General features: G+C 40.1%; 1 protein-coding gene across 1 annotated transcript in view; it reads right to left on the bottom strand.

Moving 5' to 3' along the window:
• St8sia6 (ST8 alpha-N-acetyl-neuraminide alpha-2,8-sialyltransferase 6) overlaps positions 1-23,228 on the bottom strand; it is a 134,792-nt gene that overhangs the window by 21,647 nt on the left and 89,917 nt on the right. The window contains exon 4 of the mRNA XM_057787672.1: positions 20,199-20,285. Within this exon, the coding sequence (XP_057643655.1) occupies positions 20,199-20,285 (87 nt within the window). The remainder of the gene's footprint in view (positions 1-20,198; positions 20,286-23,228) is intronic.

The following is a 23,228-nucleotide window of genomic DNA, read 5'->3' as shown; positions in this document are numbered from 1 at the left end:
CACAAACATTCTTCAAGAGTATCTCCCATTCACTGACTATTCTGGGACAGTGAACATGACAAGCCCATCCCTGTCTCCATCTTGTGCCTATCAAAGCACAGTTTGGATTAAGAGGAAAATGGAGAAGACCCAGCCAGAGCAGAGCAATGGAGGTGATGAATGGTTTATTAACTATGGTCAGCAAGAAAGGTCAGCCACCTGAGCAATCTTTTTTCCTCCAAAGGGTCACAGAACCACAGGGAAGAAAATCAATAGATGCTTGTGTAAGCAAAGAACAATCTGAATCTCCTCCCCAGGGAGCCATAGAGAATACTGTATTCATAAACTTAATAAATTTTTGAAAAGGTAATAGAAAACACTTTAATGAAAGCGGGAGGTTTTTATTTGGGTTGTTAAATGTCCAGCTCTGTTAAGGGCAGGAGGTGGGTGGAACAAATTAAAAGTGTAGAGAAATCGAGATGGGACAAAGACACGGATGGGCACAGCACAAGACAAGGAAGGAAAAGGAAGAGTCATGGAAAGGGAGAGAGAAACACAGTGCCAGGAAACGCAGAGGATAAAGATCAGGCAGTGCAGACAAGAGAGACAGGTCATATACGAAAGAGAGAGATGCAGACATGCGCAGAACCACAGCTCTATGAAGGCAAAAGGGCAGAAAGAGACACACCAGACACCCAGACAAGAACATACTGAGGAGGAGCATGAGCCCCAGTATCCAGTACACAAATGGGTAATACTAGGAAATACAAACAGAATTCCTCTAAACATTTACAGCATGAACTTATTTGATCCTCAAAACACCCCAGGAAGGAAAAGCGGTTCTGATCACCTCACTCTCCCCAGGAGTTTCCGGTGCAGAAGCCCAGTTAGGGAGGAAGTGACTAGCCCGAGTTCACACGGCTAGCCTGACTAGGATTTGAATCCAGCTCAAGTCATCACATCCTTTCCTTCTTCTCAATTCTGCCTTACAAATGTACAAATAAATAAAACCATAGCAGAAACAAAAAGAGAGAGAGAGAAAGAGAGAGAGAGAGAGAAAGAGAGAGAGAGAGGTCACAGATGGTCCACCTGGTCACTGTCATAAGACAAGGATTGACTTTGATTTCATGGGGAAAATAGATCTTGAGAAATTTTCAAAAACTGTGATTAATTTTTTAAATATTTATCAAATTTAAGATTTAAGCAAATGGCTTGAATGACTCAAAACCAGAACAACATGGTAAATTAAAAATTTATGTTGATAAAGACAAGACCAGGAAGCGTGGTAAGAGGTAGATAGATTTGAAACAAATTAAGAATGATAAACTGATAACTTTTGGTGATTGCATAGAAATAGGGAATGATGGCCAGGGTCAAGTCCGAGCTTCCAACTGAGAGCCCTGCGGCCTCCAGGGAAGATCCCGACAAAAGAGAGTAGGGTAGTCTCCCACCCACAACACAGCTGCTGACTTAGTATGGTTTCAATTCATACTGAGACTTGTAAATGGAAACAGGGCACCTAGTGCCAGCAGAAAGGACAGTGAGCCTGTGAAAGAGGAGAGTCGTACAGTCTTTGAAAACATGAAAGAGATTCAGCCGCATCTGACTTCAGATGCCTTTTGTAAGGAGCACAAAGACAAGGCCGGATGGAACTCTCTAGAATGTTCCTAGTGCTGCAGTTGCTTGATCGTGCCAGGCTTTTGCCAAACTGCTAAAGTCAACTGTGAACTGCATAAGTGAGGAAAGGCTAGTCTAAAAATACAGAACCAACTAAGGTGACTTAAGATGTACTTTAGTTTTCAGATGGAACACATCCAGGTTGCTACCACTGTTGTAGGGTGAAGTGGATGTAAAGAAGTCATTTGTGAACTGCAGGTCTTCACCTCTTCTCCAAATGCAATCTCACAGTCTCACTCCAGCTCTGTAATAGATCTCTACTACAGCCTCTCCCCCGCCCCCATCTCTAGAAGACCGCATAGATCTCCTCCAACCTTCCCTCACACATTCGTCCTCTTATTCCAGCTCCCCTATCAAGCCCTTTCCTGGCAACACAGTAGCGACATAGACCAGTAAAGCAGATAGTCCCACAAAGTAGGTGGGCTAGCTTCAGATCTTCACTCTTCTTCCTTCCCTCCAAATCCAGTCCCCCAGTCTCATCCCCAGATCTATAGCAGACTACCTACAATGACCTCTCTTCGCTCTCTGCCCCATTCCCAAGGGACTAAGTAGATCCTGGTGTGGGGGAACCCTGCTTTCCTCCCTCCTATAGACCCTTTCATTCCCCCAGCCTATCCCCATCATCTCCCAATACCTAAAGACCCATTGTACCCAGAATCCCCAGTAACCACACCAAGCAGGATCTCAGAAACATTCCTTATCAGTCAATACACAACCACCAAATTCTCCTAGAATCAGAGAGGGTAACAGAAACCAAAGAACAAAATTGTAAATGAACACTGCTTTTGTTTCCTGGCTGCCCAGACCCAAATAATCACACAGAAACTATATTAATTACAACACTGTTTGACTGATGGCTCAGGCATATTCCTAACTAGCGCTTACATCTTAAATTAACCTATTTATATTAATTTATGTATCTCCACAAGGCTGTGGCCTACTGGTAAGGTTTCAGCATCTTTCTCCTTTGGCAGCTACATGGTATCTGCCTGACTCCACCTTCTTTCTCTCTGAATTCAGTTTAGTTTTCCTGCCTAGCTTTGTTTTTCCCTGCCATAGGCCAAAGTAGCTTATTTACTAACTAATGGTCACAAAACATATTCATAGCATACAGAAGGAAATCTCCGATCACAAAATACCTACCCAACAATGACAAAACTAGATACCAGCACCTAGAATTATAACCACTCCAAATATAGATGCCTGTGTAAAAATAAAATGAATAAGAGTCATGACAATATGTCTTCACCAGAGCCCAGAAACACTACTATAGTAGACTCTGAGAAATGCAACATAGCTGAAGCAAAAGGCAAGGACTTTAAAATAGCTTTTATAAATATGATAGAGGTCCTTAAAGAACAAATAAATAAATCCCTTAAAGAAATATTTCTAGAAAGAAATGAATAAAACAGTTCAATACCTGAAAGTGGAAATACAATCAATAAAGAAAACCCAACTGAGGGAAATCTGGAAATGAAAAATTTAGCAACTTGCACAGAAATCTCAGAGACAAGCCCTACCATCAGAATATAAAAGACGGCAGAGAGAATCTCAGGCATGGAAGACACAATAGAAGAAATTGATACCTTGGTCAAAGAAAATAATAAATCTAAAAAACTGCAGATACAAAAAAAATCTAGAAAATCTGGGACACTACAAAAAAACTAAGTATATGAATAATAGGAATAGAAGGAGGATAAGAAACCCAGGCCTAAGGCACAGAAAAAGTTTTCAAAAAAACATCACAGAAAAACTTTCTCAACCTAGAGAAGAAAGTATCTATCAAGGGACAAAAAAACACACAGAACACCAAATAGACTGAATCAGAAAAGAAATATTCCTTAATCAGAACAGAAAATCCCCTTTGTAGATAATAATAAAAGTACTTAACATACAGAAGAAATAAAAAATATTAAAGTTACAAGAGAAAAAGACCAAGAAACATATAAAGGCAGACCTATTAAAATAGCATTTGACTTCTCAATGGAGACTCTAAAAGCCAGAGTCTTAGGGTTTCTGTTGCCATGAAGAGAAACCATGACCACAGCAACTCTTATAAAAGGAAACATTTAATTGGGCGGCTTACACTTTCAGAGGTTTAGTTCATTATCGTATAGTCCTGGAGAAAGAGCTGAGAGTTCTATATTCTGACAAATAGGCAACAGGAAGTGGTCTGTGAAACTGGGCATAGCTTGAGAATAGGAGATCTCAAAGCGTGCCCCCACCCACAGTGATATACTTCCCTCAACAGGGCCACACCTGCTCCAACATCCTAACAGCACCACTCCCGATGATCTTATGGGGCCCATTACATTCAAACTAATTCAGGTCTAGACATATTATCTACAGATTATAAGAGATCACAGATGACAGTCCAATATACTATACCTCAAAAAACTTTCCATCATAATAGATGAAGAAGGAACAACATTCAATGATAAAACCAAATTTAAGCAGATATCTACACATCCAGCTCTACAGAAGGTGATAGAAAAAAAAATTCCAACCAAAAGAGATTAGCTATATTCAAGAAAACATAAGGAATAAATAATCCCAGACCAGCAAAGTCAAAAGAAGGGAAACAGGTGCACACATACATTCACCACCACCACCACCAATAACGACAGCAACATCACCATTACAAACACCACCACCACTACAAATAAAAACAAAATAAAAGGAATCAGCAATCATTGATCATTGTCATCTCCCAATATCAATGGCCTCAATAAAAAACACAGACTAACAGAATTGGTGTGAAAGCAGGTTCCATTCTTCTTCTGTAACCGAGAATCACTTAGCATCAAGGGTAGACATCACTACAGGGTAAGAAAAGGGACCTAAGAAGCAAGCTGGTATAGTCACTTTAATATCTGACCAAATTGACTCCAAACAAAACTAGTTAGAAGAAATAGCAAGGATAGTACATACTCATCAAATAAAAACTTCACCAAGAGGACATCTAAGCGTCAAATATAAGACCACCCAAGTTCATAAAAGAATCAATCACTACTACATTTTAAATCACATATCGACTCTCACACTGATAGTGAAGACTTCAGAATCCTATCACCATTAGCCAATAGGTAAGCCATCCAGACAAAACTAAACAGATAAATGCTAACTAACTGACATTATAAACCAAACGGACTTAGCAGATATTTACAGAGCATTTCCCTCAAACACAGAAGAGTACACCTTCTTCTCAGTACCTTATGTCACTTTCTCCAAAATTGATCTTTTACTCAGACATAAAGCAAGCCTCATCAGATATGAGAAAATCAAAATAACCGCCTTGTATCCTATCAGACCACCATGGATTAAAGCTGAACATCAAAACAACAAAAAGAACAGAAAGCTTATAAACTCCTAGAAACTGAACATAGAAAAAGTGGGTCGAGAGAGAAATTATGAAAGAAATGAGAGACTTTTTAGAATTGAATGAAAATAGATATACAGGGCACACAAACTTATGAGACACAGTAAAGGGAGCTCTAAAAGGCAAGTTCTTAGCACTAAGTGCCTACATAGAAAACACAGCTGGGCCTGAACACATATGAACTGTCAGTGACTGAGGATTCACGAGGCCTCAGATTAGATCCTAGAGCTGAAAGAAATGGATACATGTTCCCAACCAAGGAGCTATCTCCATTTAATAACCACTTATCAGTGAAAACTGAGGCCTCAAACCAGACTAATGACTCTTTGCAATGAACACTTGCAAGTAAAGATACATGGACAAGAGGGTTTACTGCGTGACTCACTGTGTCACGCCACAGCTTCCATGATGAGAATTTTTTTTCTTTCTTTTCTCTTAAATTTTATTTCGTTAGGGGGAGGGTTGCAAGAGCAGAGAGGGTGGATAAGAAGGGATGGGGAAATGAATGGGATAGAGATGTACCATGTGAAAGACACAAAGAATAAGTAAAAAGAAAGTTAAAAATAATAAAGATATCTAGGTGACACTGTTAAAAAAAAAAAGACAGGCAACTGAATCATCAAAATTCACCTTTGGGTGCAATTGTTATGCATGCTCTGGGATCCATTTTAAAGGTACTCCAACTTTGAATAAAATTATTCCATCAAAATAAAAAAAAATACTTTTCTCCACAGGAGTCTCACTGGGAGCACAAACTACTCTCAGGGGTAGATTGCATGCTCAGCAGTAGATCGCCAACAGAAAACAAACCCGAGGACATCTTGGAGGTCCCTTGTCTCATAATGTCCTCTCAGCACTTTATTTTTTAATTTTTACTTTTATTTTACCTATTTTTTAACTCCACAATTTTTTTATATATATTACGGTCTCTAGTTTGTGGGATTCCTGGAAGTATGAACAAGTGGGTCTCTGCGTCTATATCTTGTACCTTCTCTTAGGATATTATCCTTCTGTCTGTGTTGTTTGGTCTATTGTGATTTATTTGGTTCTATTTTATCTTATTATGATTTATTATTATCCCTTAGAGACCTGTGGAAGAGTGAGGATGAGTAGAGGGAGAGGAATCTGTAATCAGAATATTTTGTAGGAAAAAAAATTATTTTCAATGAAAGAGGAAAAGAAGTCATTTGTGCTGACCTTTTGTTGACAGAGTTCATAGCTTTACTTAGGGAGATGTTTTTAGGGAAAGAAAGCGGGACCAAGAAACCTTTTGCTGCTAGTGTTGTTTTGCAGGCCCCAGACTGCATGCTGCTCTGCAAAGTATTCTCTCTCTCTCTCTCTCTCTTTCTCTCTCTCTTTCTCTCTCTCTTTCTCTCTCTCTTTCTCTCTCTCTTTCTCTCTCTCTTGTGCGTGTGTTAGAACACAGGCAAATCACAGTGTGTGTAGAGAGAGAAGCCTAAGCCTTGACAACCTCCGCTGTGGGTCCTTTCCTTACTCTTGGTTTTGATGCAGGTTCTCTCGTTTCCACTGTGCTGCAAATTCTAGATTAGATATACCACAAGCTTCCGGGAGATTTTCCTGTCTCCTCTTCCCATCTCACTGTAGGAGTATTGGGGTTATATAACATGCCAGTGGGTCCAGCTGTCTTACATGTGTTCCAGGGATTTGAACTCAGATTGTGTAGCTTGTTCAGTGAGTACGTTTTGCTCACTGAACCAATTCCCTGGTCCTGTGAAACATTTATTTTTAAAAGAGAAATAGTTTGGTTTATTTTGTGTTGATGCTATTTCCTTCTTCAAACACTCTCCTCATGTTAGGAACTTTCACATACTAGATTCAGTCTGAATAGAAGGCACCTGCAAAAAGTAACCCACACCTGCCTCAGGAGGCTTTGTCCTGCTCTCTGGATGGACGTCCACATCTTGCACAGTGGAGGATGAGGTAGGGAGGCCACAGGCATGGTCCTATGGAGGCTGATTCATGTACACTACTGTCCTCTCACTGCTCTTAGAAAGCCAGGCATTCTTCCAAGACAAATGTCAGGACACCCTGTGCGGTTTATCGTCTGCTCTTTGGCTTTCGTCCCAAGCTCAGCTCTCTCACTGTCTGGCCTCTGGGCACTAGACACATGCTTCCCTTAGGGCCTCTGGCATTAGACACATGTCTCCCTTTGGGCCTCTGGGCACTAAATACATGTCCCTCCCTTGGGGCTTCTAGGCACTAGACACATGCTCTCCCTTTGGGCCTCTGGGCACTAGACACATGTTCCCCTTTGGGCCTCTGGAAACTAGGCACACGTCCCCCTTTGGGCCTCTGGGCAGTAGATACATGCTCTCCCTTTGGGCCTATGGGCCTAGACCATGTTCCCCTTGGTTCTCTGGCTTCTTTATAGATAGATCCCTCCTTTCCAAATCTGTCCCCAGTCTTTGCCCAACAGCATTTCAATATGAAGGACCGATCCCCACCCTGTGTTTCCCATCTCCTTTTTATTCCCAATTGTGAGCTAAATAATTCGGGTTTGTAGAACTCTAGGATCTTTCTATAATTATGCTGATTAATGTTCCGGCATTTCCTAGTCACTTCTGTCTAGACATTAGGACATGGGATTTGATCGCCCGTGTTGAAGAGGAAGGTCAGACGGCCAATGGCTCCTTTGGTGGGAAGTAGAAAATAATGCTCAAGATAATTGCAGCTTAGATAGCTGAGGCTTTAGACTTGATGCTCAGCATGACCTAGTTTCCATCATGCGAGGATCAAAGAAAGTTCTAATGGAACAAACTGAATAGGAAGTGTTGTTCCTCATGGCAGGGATGGTGAAAATCTATATAAAATGATCACAGATGAAAAACCAGGGCATATATGTGTTTATACTTCCCCCTAAAGCAGAGGATTGGATCTGGAGTCATTTAGTCAGTTAGTTACTGCCTTTTTACAATCTCATAGACATACCACGCCTGCTCTAGATACCAAGAGTGCTAAACATTCTTTATAATAATAAAGCATTATTTCAAACTGGAAGTCACAGCAACTGCCATGCGGTGAGAGGCTAAGAGATAACTTACTTCCTACCAAGCATTTTACTATAGCGAACACGTCTTTAAATAAATGTAAATATCATCTCCATTTTATTAAATGACAGGACTAGAGACAAAAAAATGAACTTGCTTATAAGAATGATGATGACGTCATGAACAGCCAACGGTCAAATGCAAATGTGCATTTGTGATATTCCAGTGGAGACCGACATAGCGGTTAGGCTACAGAGAAGACTCCATGCCTGTCTCAAGAAGAAAAAAATGGGGGTGGAAAACAAGTTCAAAGCCTACGTAGCAAGCAGCTATACCCTGACTATCTCTCTGGCCCATAAAGTGATTTTTTTCCATAATGTCTTCAGAACAATGCAGTGATAATAATTTTATCAATAAATCGCACTCAGGTTAATGGATATGAACTTGGAGACCTATTTTATGCCACCATATTGATTCAAAATGGATCATGGGACCAAATGTAAAGGCTAAGCTGAAACTCTTTGGAGAAAGTAGAGCAGCTTAGGTTTTTGGGGGTTTTTTTGTTTGTTTGTTTTTGTTTTTTTTCTCTATCATTGTGATGCAGTTTCCTGGCACAGACAAGTTAAAGCAGAAAGACTTACTTCACTCGTACTTTCAGAGATTTCAATATATCATAGTGGCTGATAATAATAATAACAGCAGCAGAACAGAGCAGTTTGGTTTCTATCACAGTAGCTCAGGAGGTAGAGACACAGGAAGTGGTCAGGAAGGGTGGAGCAGCTGCCAGTGACTGGCTTCCTCCAGCAAAGCCTCATCTTGGAAAGTTTCACCCCCTAAATAGCACCGCCATCTTGGGCCAAGCAATCTAATCATGATCCTCTGAGGTGTAGCTCTCAACCTGTGGGTTGTGACCCCTTTGGGGTTGCACACCAGATGTCCTGCATAGTGGGTCTTTATTTCAAATGCATCCACTCTGCCTTTTGTTCCCAAGTCTGACTGTAAACCTACCTAAAGTCAACAATAGCCTTGCCACAGCAGGAATGCTGTGTTGTCTTGAAACAGCTTCCATCAAATGAATGGGTTTTCCGTCTTTAAAGTCAGTTTTCCCTCAAAGTTTAGGACATGAACAAAATTCTCTGACAACATAGAAAACTAATTGTGCTCAGGGGAGTCCTTTTTCCCATCTGAGATGTCACAAAACATCTTCACACTTTCTGCCTTTTTTGTGAGAATTCTGGTCTTCTGAGTCTTCTCAGACTTACCAAATCAGGTCCACTTCTAGCCTAGAGTGTTTCTAGCCCACACTGCCAAACATCACCAAATTTCTCCCTAAAACCAGTTTAAAGATGTAGGAACTGCATGATCATGTTTTATTCCTAGAAAAGATCACACTTCACTGGTATCAGTTTTCTGCATTAGTTTCATTTCCATCACCGTGTCATAACACTGACAGTTTATTCCTCTCATGGTTTTAGAGTATTTCAGCCCATCGTGGCAGGGAAGATAAAGTAAAGCAATTCAGTTCACATCATGGTACTCCAGGAAGCAGAAAATGAGACAGGAAGTTGCTAGGGATAATATTTTCCAAAAACTGCTCCTAGTAACCACTTCCTCCAGCCAGAATGTACCTCTAATATTTCCATAATCCACCCCAAAATTTCATGTTGGGATCAATTTTTCAAGTCATTAGCCCATGTCCCCATAGGCATTTTGTATTCAGACAATACCAAAGGCATAAAAGTTGAGTCAGGGAATATTTTCTTAGCTATAAAACCAACAGTATCAGTGCCAATAGAAGGATGAATTGGTTTATATCAAAATTTAAATGTGTTGTGCTTCCCAGGACATGGTCAAGAAAGGGAAGAAGAAGTTGACAGAATGGAAGAAAATTCTTTCAAATCATATATATCATTAGTAATTTGCTACCAAATGTATAACTTACAGTAGCAACTCAAAAGTAAGGTGGTAGTTCATTTATAAAATGAGTAAGGGCCTGGATTAAGCATTGTGTTAATGTATATTATAAAATACCTACTGAGCACGTCAAAGATATTTGACCTCATGAATGCCTAGGCAAACCCAAATCAAAACCACAACACAGAAATGTTATTGAGGAAATTTCCACCTTAACATGATCTCAGGACTGTAACAAGGTGCAGTCACTTAGGAAAAGAAATTTCAGTTCCTCAAAATGCTAAACACAGAGTTACCATGTGACCAGTAATTCCGCTCCTAAATGTACATCAAGAGAAATGAAAACATATATTCACAAACAAAAAGTCAAAAGAAACCAAATGCTCCTCCCCTAATGACCAGGTGACAGTCTTAGTCATCAAGTAGATGAGATGTAGAATCACCAAGAAAAAAAAAAAAGCCCCTGGGCAAACCCATGGGGCAGTGACTCCTCTGAGTTTGTCCATGGGGATTATCTTGATTGGATTAATTGAGTTGGGAAGGACCCCACCACCACACACACATATTATAGGTGGTACTGTTCCCTGGGCTGAGATTCTAGGCTGTAGAAAAGCCAGTAAGTGACTGTGATTGTCATATGGCTGGCTGCCTGAAGCTCCTGCTGATGTAACTGCCCCCTGCCCCCAGACAACTGTAACAAATGAACCAAAACAAAGGCTTCTCCCCTAAGATGATTTTAATGGGGCATTTCATCACAGTAAGAAGAAAAGCAACTAAAACAAGATAGTAAACAAAGCAGCAGGTCCACACAGTAGGACATCACGAAACAGCATGTCCACACAGTAGGATATCACTTGACAACTTAATAGAGGCAAATGATGATTCATGTTCCAATGGGTAGACCTTAAAAACATCACAGTAAGTAGAAGCCAGTAAATAAAGGAGAGCATGCTGGCCATGTTGTATAATTCCGTGTATATTCGATTTCCTGAGGGGCCAAACCTACATAGCCAGAAAGTAGATCATTAACTGCCAAAGTCGTAGAGGAAAGAAAAATAGGAAGTTACTGTCAATTGGAATAGATATTTGAGAATGATGAAAATGTTTTGGAATTAGTCATTATTGATTGTTGTATTGCTATGTGAATAGGCTAAAAATACTGAATTATACTAAATTATTTTTTTAAAATTATAAAGTGTGCCTTTAAAACTATACAATATTCAAATTACCACGCAATATGGGGCAGTCACTCAGTATGTCTTCGGGTCCCTCCTCTCCTTTATAGAGCAGGCCACCGATTCCTCATGAGTGATAGGAGTTAGTGTATCAGAGGCCATTGAGATTTCCACAGAGGAACTGGGATCTTGAAATTAAGAAAACTAGCATTTGGGAGCGTGAAATCTTGACTTGGTGTGAGGGCATATATACCCCACCCTCCCACCCAAGGCACAGCATTGAAAAGGAAAAAGAAGGACTTGAAATAATTTATGGGTGGGTGACAAAGTGGGAGATGAAAATGGAACTCAAGAACCTGATAGCAAATAGGCAAATACGAATATGAATAAAATATAAAGTACGATACGCTTTACAGTTTTGCTGAGCACTCAACATCATAATACCTTTGAGTTCTTCATATCTAGCCAGCCACAGAGAAGCCCCAAACTGTACTAGTGAGATGGCTCAGCGGGTAAAGGACTTGTGTAGCTCCAGCGACCTGGAACCCACAGAAAGGTGAGAGCAGAGAGATGATTACACCAAGTTTTCCTCTGACCTCAACACTTCTGTTGTGGCATACACATCTCTACACACACACATCATGCATATATACACAGTTTAAAATAATTTTTTTAAGTTGAGAAATAGGCTGGAGAAATGACTCAGCAGTTAACAGTGCTTCTTGATCTTCCAGAGAGCCTTAGCTGGGGTGCCAGCACTTATTCCAAGCAGTTTGCAACTAACCGTAACTCTAGTCCTGGGAGACTTTACATCATCTCTTGCCTCCACGGGTCCCCTCACACAAGTGATATGTGCACACACACAAATATGTTTTTTTTAATGTGAGCCAAAGTTCAGTAGAATTATTTCAAGCCTTGGTGTAAAATGAGAAAGTGTATAAACACCAAACTGAATCAGGACAGATAACTGAGCAGTCCCCTTGTTGGCTTCTTTATGTACTGTTACCTTTAAGTTTTTGAAAGAGGAGATCTTCTGTTTGAGGAATGAAATCAAGGCAAAAATAAAACACAAGAGAAAGTGATCATCAAAACAAAGGAGCAGAAACCGATGGTGGTGAGAGCCCAGGTGTAAAGGGCACAGCTGAAACACTGGCTAGACCCATCTGCAGGGTTGCAATAGCAACGCTTAAACAAGCTGTAAAGCACTGAAGACACTGTAGGCAATGTTATAAAGACAAGAAGATCTTTATAACATGACAGGGCAGGCTGGAGGGAGGCTCATCTGACACAGCTAGGGAAAGCAGTGTAGTAAGTACTGAGTTCAGCTTGGCAGACAAGTTTTGAAACAGAATTTAGAAGGCCAGTGAATTTCATGTAAGTTTGAAGCATTTTTATGGAAAACTCTATATTCTAAAATGTTAAGAAGAGGAACGAGTCGCCATGCACAAGAGGTGGTTTCTATGATTAAATACTGCAGTGGTAATGACATGGTGTGGGTTTTGTTGCTTTTTTAAATGCACAGACATGCTGAATGGTGTGACAGACAGAAGATGATATGACAGGGTTTTAACAGTGAAAAATGGTCCTGATGCAGAGGAAACCAAAAGAGGCTTTCTCAGTCTGACAGCTGACCCAGAACACCTAGCATAAACTGCACGCTTCTGCTTAAATTTGAACGAGAATAAAATATGCATTGCCTTTAGCTGTCATCAACAGTCATCATGCACAAATCATAAACAGCAAACATTTCAGGGACTGGAAAGGAGGAAAATAGTGGCTCAGAACAACAAGCATGGTCTTGTATAATTGGGAGCAGGTAGTGGAGATGATGCTTGCTTCTCACCAAGAAATCTGTGCTTCAGAACAAACCACCTGGAACATGAATATGAAGTACTGGCCGCCTGACAAAGAATAAACTCACAAGACGGTAATGAAAACAAACACTACTGTTGCTTTGAACAGATGTTTCAAAGATATCTGAAAACTTGGTAATGAAACTCAGTTTGGATTTCCAGGACCATGACTTCTTGCAAGATATCAAGTAATTTATGGGTCTGTTTACTCGCAAACTTTGTTTAACTCCAAGTTAAATTTAATTGTACTTCTTTGACAATGTAAAAATGTATTTTTAATATATATATATATGATTCTATATATGTTTATTTTGTTTAAAATATACTTTTTAGGCCTTTCAGTGAATCTACTAAACAACATTAGGGTCTTTAATCTTTTTTAAAGTGTATTTATTTATTGTATGTCTGTGTGCATGTGTGTGCACTATGGCACACATTTGGAGGCTGGAGGACAACTTTCAGAAGTCTGTTCTTTCCTCCCACCTTGAGGGTTCTAGGGATTGAACTCAGGCCATCAGGCTTGGTGGTAAGTGCCTTTTTCAGGTGAGCCATCTCACTGTCACTAGTCTTAGGATATTTTCTTATACACTCAACCCAAGAATAGGTGTTGAGAGTGGTTTCTGTCCCACTCGTTCTTTTTTTTGTTTTGTTTTGTTTTGTTTTTTCGAGACAGGGTTTCTCTGTGGCTTTGGAGCCTGTCCTGGAACTAGCTCTTGTAGACCAGGCTGGTCTCGAACTCACAGAGATCCGCCTGCCTCTGTCTCCCGAGTGCTGGGATTAAAGGCGTGCGCCACCATCGCCCGGCCCCTTCTTCTGTTCTTGTTGCTCCGCCTCTACTTCCTGCCTGGTTGTCCCATCTATACTTCCTGCCTGGCTACTGGCCAATCAGCATTTCATTAAAATACAAATGACAAATTGTTACCAGACCATTGGGTACCAGACCATTGTCTCATAGCACATAGGGATGACTTTTAAGAAGTTTTAATTTAATCAAACCTGGAAATTAGCTCAAGGTTTAATAAAATCATTACCATGTAATCCTTGTCAGTAACAAATTAATTAGGCAGAAAATACCTATTCTCCAAATTATTTGAAAGGTATCTCATTTGTGTGAGTCTTAAACATCAACATTTCTACAATAGCACCATTTTCTGCCATTAAGTTTTTATCTAATGTCTCAGAAACATGAGTATATCTTAATATATCAGTTGTTACCAAAGAGTCTCCCAGACCTAAAGTCAATACAATAGCATATGTATTTCTAGGAGAGAAAAGGTGAGAGGAGCATGAGAAATAAGTGTGGTTGTTGTGCTTGGTAATTTCTGTAACTGATTACGCAAACAAATGAGTTTTTTAAGTCAGGGAAGCTAATGTGATAGTTACCATGCAAGTTGCCTAGGGATCTAAGACTAATGGCTGCATCAAAGATCTGCTAGGATGGAACCTACTTATCAGAAGTTTCCAGGGCTTAACAAAGAATTTTCAAGGGTGAAATTAAGAAAGTGGGGAAGGGAAAGTTTGTTTAATTTCAAGGAAACATCTTAGTATCATATTCAAATATCTCAGTGTCATTTTCAGACATCTCAATGTCATGCTCAGACAAGTGAGCAGACATTGGTTTATCAAAGTGAGAGGGAAGGCCAGGAAGAACGGCCATTTCTCAGGTTGAAACCCAGGTAGAGTTTAAAAGCAGGGATGATAGGCACCTCAATATGATTGACTTTGTGCAACTTATTCAAGTTGGAGGTCAAGAGAAAAGGGACACATAGCATCTTTAACTCTTGTTTAAAACTTTAGTTAGGTTCAATCGATCTACAGGTACAATGTTGACTCTCTGGAGGAGGAAGGAGGAAAGAGGAAATGGATGTGTTCTGTCTACATGCAAGGGGCAATAAACATTCAAATACTACAGCAGAAAGAATCTCCAAAGCAAAGGGGTACTTAGAATGCTTCAGTCCACTGGGAAGGAGTCTAATTATGCAAGGATAATTCAATAATCATGGTTCTTAGTTTTCAGATAGGCTGGTCTGAGACTTGTTGTGTAGACCAGGTTGGACTGGAGTCTGCCTCTGCTTCCTGAGTGCTGGGATTAAAAGCTTCAGGAAACCAATCATATGGATATTTTATAAAGAATCTTTCTTATTAAAACTTCCCATTACGAGGTAAAATCTTTTTAAAAAAATTTTTATTATATTCTGTCTGTGTGTATGGCAGAAGAGGGCAACAGATCTCATTACAGATGGTTGTGAGCCACCATGTGGTTGCTGGGAATTGAACTCAGGACCTTTGGAAGAGCAGGCAATGCTCTTAACTGCTGAGCCATCTCTCCAGCCCTACCAGGTAAAATCTAAAAGAAAGAAATGATACCAACACCAGGCTTCAAAGTTCTCAGACTCACAATTAAATGCTGAATGAGTAAAGATTAGGCATCTATAAAAGAAGAAAAAATATCATAGCTAAAAAGAGAATCTTCTGAGAAGAGGGACTTTCCTCCACTTGTTTTTTTTTTTTTTTTTGACTTGGGGAGCACACTTTCTCTTAGTTTCGATATATTTCCAGAATAAAGAAAGGTCTTCTATGCCTACTTGTCCCAGGGTTACTTCAAACACAGCCTGTCCAAGAAGGGCTTCTTTTCTCAAAAAGCATTTTTCTTTTGAAAGTTGTTTTGGTCAGTAGCATCGTGATTTTCCCAAACATTCAGATCTGAACTTTCATATTTAACTTTATCTTTCTTCTCCTTTGATTACAGAATTGAATAAAAAACTAAAAAGGCTTGCTGACTTTCAATCACACAGACTCATATGGCAGAGCATTGGAGACACAAGATAAAACAGGCCATGCCCAGAGAGCTGAGTCAAGTGTGCACCGTTACATTTCACATCCTCATTCTCCCGTGGTCACTGTCTATAAGCAGCCTGTAAGCAGCCCCTCACTATTCGGACTCCACACTCCCTCTTGACACCCCAACTCACACAATGGTGTGCTGACTGAGTACTTTCCCTAACTCCATAAATCTGTTGTGTAACTCCTGCTAGGAATATCTCTATTGGTCCTTTGTGTCCAGAGGACACCCAGGGACTTTCCTCTAGTAATCAGTGCCCTGGGCATCCTCAAGCCCTCCCCACTCTGCCTACAAGGACCTCTTTATACCAAGTACAAGTTTATAGCTCCCACCCAGACAGACCTGAAATTAATTCCTGGCTTCCTCCTTCCCACATTGGTCCCTGCCTCCCTTTCTATCCACCCTCAGAGCTAATACTCAAGTTCTGTTTTCTTCTAGAAAACATTTCAAGAAATTCCTCTTACAGTGATCTGGCCCTGGGTCATCACAGCATTTATCTAAAGTAATCTTTCTGACATTAGGTCATAAGTAAATTTACATTTTGTTTGCTTATTTTTCTTCCTGAACTAACCAAAAATTCTTTGAGGTCAATAAAGAAACTGCATTTTTCTTGATTAATTTTCATGGATCCTTTCATTTAGCTATTTATTGAGGCCTTCTTTGTACACAATACTGTACCAGGTAGTAAAAGAGGCTACTGTACATACTGACATAGTTAGTCCAAAGGAATATTTGTGGGTGAATAAATTGTAGCCCTCTTCCTAGCATACTTATTTAAGAGGGGAAAAAAGACGTTTAAGCTCTTATATTTTTAGCTCATTTGACCATAGAAATCCTATAAATTTTAAATAGTCCCCAGGAGTCAACCTTAGAAAGTTTCAACAATTGGGTTTCAGATAGATTTTATTATATATTCACTTGCTTATATTTTTGAGAATTTAATGTCACTTTTGTAATGGCTGCTAAAAGAATGTTATTGCCTTTTTAAACCATACATTTTATTCTTCAGTTTGACATAAAATACTATAAATAAATCGGATGGAAAGCTATTTAGCTACTTGACATCTATAATAACAGGGGGTGTTCTATAAGGCCAGATTTATAAATAGGCAGAAGCTCCAAGATTTGGTTATTATAATTTAATTGCACAAACTTCTGTTGAGGGTTTGCATCATTTAGCTAACAAATATGTTCATAAAATAAGCATTATAATATAATACATATTCAAGCAAATGAATACATGTCACTGCGACTATCCTCTTGAATTGCAACAAACAATAAGTGGTGCAGCCCCAGATGTTTATTTCAACTGGCCCTGAAGGGATGGATGGATAGGTTGCTGGGTAATCACCATGGTTACTGATTCACTCTTTATGTGAAAATGGTACTAAGGCAAAATGGTACCATCTATCATATAGTTCCCATCCATCATAATATACAGCAGGGATGCTCATCGTGCAACTTTAGCTTTAAAGAGACTGCTGATTTGTGTTTAAGGGGGGCTGAGGATGTAGCCCAGTTTGTAGAATTCTTAGCTAGTATGCATGAAACCCCAGGTTCAAAATCCTGTACCACATAAACACAATACGGTGGTGGTGCACACCTGTAAACCCAGCACTCTGGAGGTGGAGGCAGAAAGATCAGGAGACCAAGGTCATCCTTAATTACATAGCCAGTTTAAGGCCAGCCTGGAACAGCCTTCATCTTCAAAAGGAAGAGGATAAGAGGAATATCTTGAATAGAAAATATTATTTTAATTGTGTCAGATTGTGTGTGAGAACATGCAAAGTCAATTTCAGTCTCTGAATAACCCTCTTTTCTTTCAGAGAGAATTTACTTTCTGCTTCCATTAGTTATCCGGGCTAAGGGCAGATCTCCCTAAATCCAGCCGAGAATGGAAATCATTCTAATTTAGGCTCCAGTCCTTTTGAGAACTGGCCTTTCCAAGGGATTCTGGAAGCTCTGATTAACTTCTCTGCCTCTTGGCCCTTTGACATTCGGCAAGTATCTTGTGAGAATGAGCAGCCCCAGAGGCTGGGCTCCCTCCTCCTTTGCTCTCAGACCCTGCCTTTCCTCCATGGCTTTCAGTACCTCACACAGGTGGCCCATGCACCTTGTTCTTCTTGCCTTACTCTCAGGAGGCTTACGTTGAATCCATGGCCAGAAGCAAAGAAACTCAAAGCCCAACTTTGATTACTGCAGACACTTTCCCTGTCTTTTAGCTAAGAAGCTTAGACTGATCTTCAATAGCTCAGGCCAGGTGTCTCTTTGTCTCTTGTCCACCCTGCCTTCTATAAAGGTCTCTTAAAATCTAACTCTCTTTCCACTCACTGGCTTAGCTTATGATGGTACAATTCTCTATAAGGTGTCAAGTCTGGTCCTGAGCTGCACAGCACAAGACAAAATATCTTTGAGTTCAAACAGTTGAACTGGAATCCCTATCTGTATGATTTACTTCTGTGTAGCTATGAATAAAATACTTGACAAACACTTTAAAGTGAAGAATTCTCATTTTCATGTTTTTCTTCTTTGGGAGGGCTCACAGTCACAGAGGATTTGGTCAAAGGATCATGTTTTGGGTGGAACATCATAGCCGCTGGAGCATGCAGTAGAAGTGCTTCAATCACCTCATGGCTGTTGAGGAAAAGGACCAGAGACTAGGTAAACCCTGAAAGATATGTGACCTGTTGACCTAGTTTTCCCAAACATGTCCTGACTCCTGAACTTTCTGGGATCTCCCCTCCCCTCCGCAAGCAGCGATGGCACTAGGAACCTAGCACTCAACATGCACATTTGGGGAGAGCATGTTTTATGAAACCACAGCTGAAGGGAGACCAATGTGAGACAGGGTCTGATAGGAGACCCTGGCATCCACATGTCTATCCAACAGAGAGGAGAGACTCGTGCTGTGCTATGACTTAGTCAAAAAGTTACTCCTTTGCCAATGGAGACTAACTGGAAGTTTTCTCTTACTAGGTTTCGACTCAGAGCATACTGAGGGAAGCGGGGAGAGGTAGAGCCTAGCACACACAGGCAAGGGGGACAGCCTTCCCACGAAAAGCCTTGGTGATAAGAAAGACATACTGTTTAATGAAGACTGTTGGCTTATGGGCAAAGAAAGCCAAGCCTCTAGATCACGTGATAAAACAGTTTAGCACAGACCAAATGCTGTGCCGAATGCAGAGCAAAGACTTGGGGTATAGGCAATAAACCAACCCAACACACTAGAATAATCATGACTGGGAAAGCACAAAGAGACAAATGACCTAGCTGTAAATGTAACAGCATTAGAAGTAAAATAACTGATTGATTAGTCGATTGATTGATTGATTGATTGATTGATTGATTGGACTGGCTGGATGAAAAAGTTCTTGCTATGCCTAGGACCCACTATGTAGATCTAGAACTTGTGGCAATCCTCCTGTCACTGTCTTAGTGCAAGAGGTACAGGGATAAGCTGACACATCCATCCTGCTGATGGCTCTTGAATGGTAGCCTGGCAGCATCATTTTGCCAAATTGACAGCACTTCAGTGGGTTAAAAGCTGGAGAAATTCGGGCCCCTGGATGCTGCTTGTGGTATAAAAACTAGAGGAAAAAAAATTAGAAGATGATATGTAGAAAGTAAAAAACATTATTAGTCTTCAATTTATTTAAGTTTGTGTGTATATTTGGTGTAATAAGTATGTGGTGTGTTAACTTGTGAGTGTGTATGAACGTGGAGGCCAGAGGTGGATGCTTAGTGCCCGACTCTATTGTTCTTCATCTTATTCCCTTGAGACAGGGTCTCTCACTGAACTTGGAGCTAGAATGGTGGCCAGCAAGTTCAGTGATCTTCCTATCTCCACTCATCATGGCAATGGGGATACTAGTACACAGGACCATGCCCTACTTCTTATGTGGGTTCTGGGGATTTGAACATAGGGTCTTCATGCTTACACAGCAAGTCCTTTAAGCCCTGAACCATCTCCTCAGTCCAGTTTTTGTTCTAAAGCGATGGGCTCATGGGCAATGTTCTTCCTTCTATGCTTTCCCAGAATCCCCTAATACTATAACATTTTATTTACAAAATAAATATTGAGCAAGTAGAAATGACACAAAGATCTGGCATCAATCTAATCCACAGTAAATGGCACAATTAAAAACTTTCTTTTGAACTCTGATGTCTTTGGAGTTAATTCCAGTAGCAAAACTGTAAATGCCTGCATCAGCCGTGGGAATAGAATACAATAGCTTCCAAAGACTGTAGAGTTCAGCTCTTCTGGCTTCTCCTTAGCCCCTCCCACTTTTCTTTTTAACAACATGTTGCTTTTATTCTGGAAAAATCAAATGATGTATTTTTTCACTCATATTATTTATAAAATTTTTTTACCTGAAATTTTCATATTCTTCTGCATGCCGTCTCCATGGGCAATTCTGTATGTTACTGATGATCTGAATGTAGTCATCCTCAGAATACCTGGGAATTGAATAGCAACGAGATTAGATAAGAAAGTCTCACATGGACACTTTGAAAATCTCCTCATTTTAGCCCTGAAATCAACAGAAATAATTAAATATCATGCTCACTTCTAAACATGGAGGAACATACAGCTTGAAATTTGGTATTATTATTATGATGATGATGATGATGATGATGCTGGTTTAAGAATATATATACCGCAAATCTCATAAGTTGAGTTTCACATTGCAAACAGTGAACATATTCTCTCTGTGTGTCTCCTTTTCTCTGTCTATCTCTGTTTCTCTCTCACACACATACACAAAGCGATCTTATATTAACTTATATTAACTTTAACTAAATGACAGATAAATTCTTTCTTCTCTTTCCTTTTCTTTTTTTTTTTTTCTTTTTTTTTTGGTTTTTCTAGACAGGGTTTCTCTGTGTTTTTTTTGGAGCCTGTCCTGGAAGTAGCTCTTGTAGACCAGGCTGGTCTTGAACTCACAGAGATCCGCCTGCCTCTGCCTCCCGAGTGCTGGGATTAAAGGCGTGCGCCACCACTGCCCGGCCAGATAAATACTTTCTGAATGTTGGTCATGAACATATAGTTTGGATTCTGTTAATAGCTTCACATAGAAATATGTAGTTAGAACCCCCTACATGTACTCACACATGCTCATACACACACACATACACACACACGTAATCATCAGGTTTTAATTTTCTGCAACACATTAAAAGCCCAGACTGGGCTATGGTGAGAAAGCTGAATACAGGCATAAAAAGCTATAGACAGTGACACAGTCTGATAAGATAGGCATGGGCCAAAAATCCCAGTCCCCTTAGATCTCTCTCAATTCCACCATTAAGTATTAATTCCTAACACACAGAATGCTGTTTCATCTTTAAGAGTGTTCATTTGAAATGCAAATATCTCTCTGAGTTGAGAAAAAAAACACCTTGAATTTTCTTTCCATTCGTCTCTCAGCCATCAGGTTGCCAGCCATTAAAGATCAAAGTCGTGCAATAGCAAGGGAGAGAGAGAGAGAGAGAGAGAGAGAGAGAGAGAGAGAGAGAGAGAGAGAGAATGTGTTGGTGAGTGTGTGGAAAAAATGTTGTGCAGTTTTTCCTGGTAGAATGAGTCCATAACCCATGAGAAGGAAATGAAGTCTCTCCAAGGTTATCTCTAAACGGAAAAATTTCTGACAGGCAGGGGTGTAGTCAACCACAGAACTCCTTTGTAGCTGAAATTTCCCTTCCTCTGGGGTTTCTCCCTCTAACAATACAAGTAACAGGCATCAAGGAATCAACTTGGTTCCCACTGACTCTGCCGATGAACCCAGAAAAATCTTCTAAGAACATACTGAATACTGAAAGCAAAGCAAAGATTCCACCAGAAGATTAAAAATAGTTTTAGGTGCACAGCTCCCCACATGGTAGAGTTAGATCACTGCATGGGTCGAGTACTCAGTGCACTACATCATAAGAGCCCCACTCTGACGCCCAAACACTCTAGATGAGCTAGTTCTGGCTGAAGTGTAGTGCCTGCCTCTACAAGACCTTTTGCAAATGACTGCTAAACTTGAAAGAAATACCAATTCGGCATTTTCATTTCTGGATCTTTAAGAGATTTAGTGTTGTGACATCTTTCTTGTCTAGAGAAGTCTTATCAATTATTAAGGCATGGCTTTACATCATTTCAGGATGTTATTGGGACAATCAGAGCACTGTACATATAAGAGCCCATGAACCAAGGTAAGCAAATTACTTGTGTTTACTAAACTCCATCAGAGAAAAAGTATAAGGGAGTGTGAAGGCCAAGCACACATCCAATTAAATCAACAAGAATTGCAGTTGCACCTGAAGCCAATATAAAGTGTAATTGGAAGATAAAGGAAAAGAAAGCTATTGTCTTATCATCAAACTAGATGTACCAGTGTCTAAATTTTATTGGCATGGTATTTATAAGACAAAAGAAATGAAATGTTTTATGATGTATGGTTCAGGTTAGTGAACTTGAAGACTGAGCAATAAAAAGTACTGAAAATTAAAAAACAAATGGGGAAAACTAAAGGTAATGTGAACAAGCTGGGCCTGATAGTACAAGCCTATAATTCCAGTACGCAGGGGGCACCGAGGCAGAAGGGTCATGGGTTCGAACCGAGCCAAGCTCTGTGTCAAGACTTTATATTGCTTTAATGTGTTGAGAAGTAAATGTGAACTTTTGAAAGAAAAGAAAAATTAGCCACGGACAACCTCGAATGGTTTGATGTATGAATAATTCTAGTCCTCCTAACAGAGAGGGAGAACATCTTGAAGTCTGATGGGATTTATCTCTAAAACCAATGAAAACTATAAAGCTGTACACCTAAGAAGCCCAATGCACACAAAGGACAAGAAACATGAAGGAAATGACAATATAAGAATAAGTTCTTAGCAGCAGCAAAGAGAAAAGCCTAAGTTGTTATGAAGTACAACACAGTACGTGTGAAGAAAGCACAGCCTGCAGATGCTTCTTGTTTAAAACAATGGGAGCTGGAAGGCAGTGAACAGTGACATAAACCACAAAATGGAGCCGGGGAAAGCTCATCCTAGAATTCGATACTCAGAAAATCTTCCCAAAAGATGAAGGTAAGATAAAGACTTTGTCAGCAGCAGTGTTGGAAGAAGATTCCAGGAAGAAGAGTAATGAGGGCAAATGGGTGTCCAGGCTGGCGAAACATAATGAAGAGCTCTAAAAACAGGGTGTGTGGACACACACAGGGGCCTTTTCCGTTCTTGCCTACATTCCTTTAAAAGGCATTTGACAGTTGGGAGATGGCTCAGCCAGTAAAGAGCTCGCCTAGCAAGCGTGAGGACCTGCGTTTGAGTCCCAGAATCCAGGTAAAAATGACAGCTAGGATGGCACCCATGTTTGTATTCCTGGCAGGAAGGCACAGACAGCAGGATTCCTGAGGCTTG

This window comes from Chionomys nivalis, chromosome 13 (genome assembly GCF_950005125.1).
Source record: "Chionomys nivalis chromosome 13, mChiNiv1.1, whole genome shotgun sequence".
Lineage (NCBI taxonomy): Eukaryota > Metazoa > Chordata > Mammalia > Rodentia > Cricetidae > Chionomys > Chionomys nivalis.
Note: the sequence above shows the minus strand (reverse complement) of the source record. Positions and strands in the feature narration are given on the sequence as shown.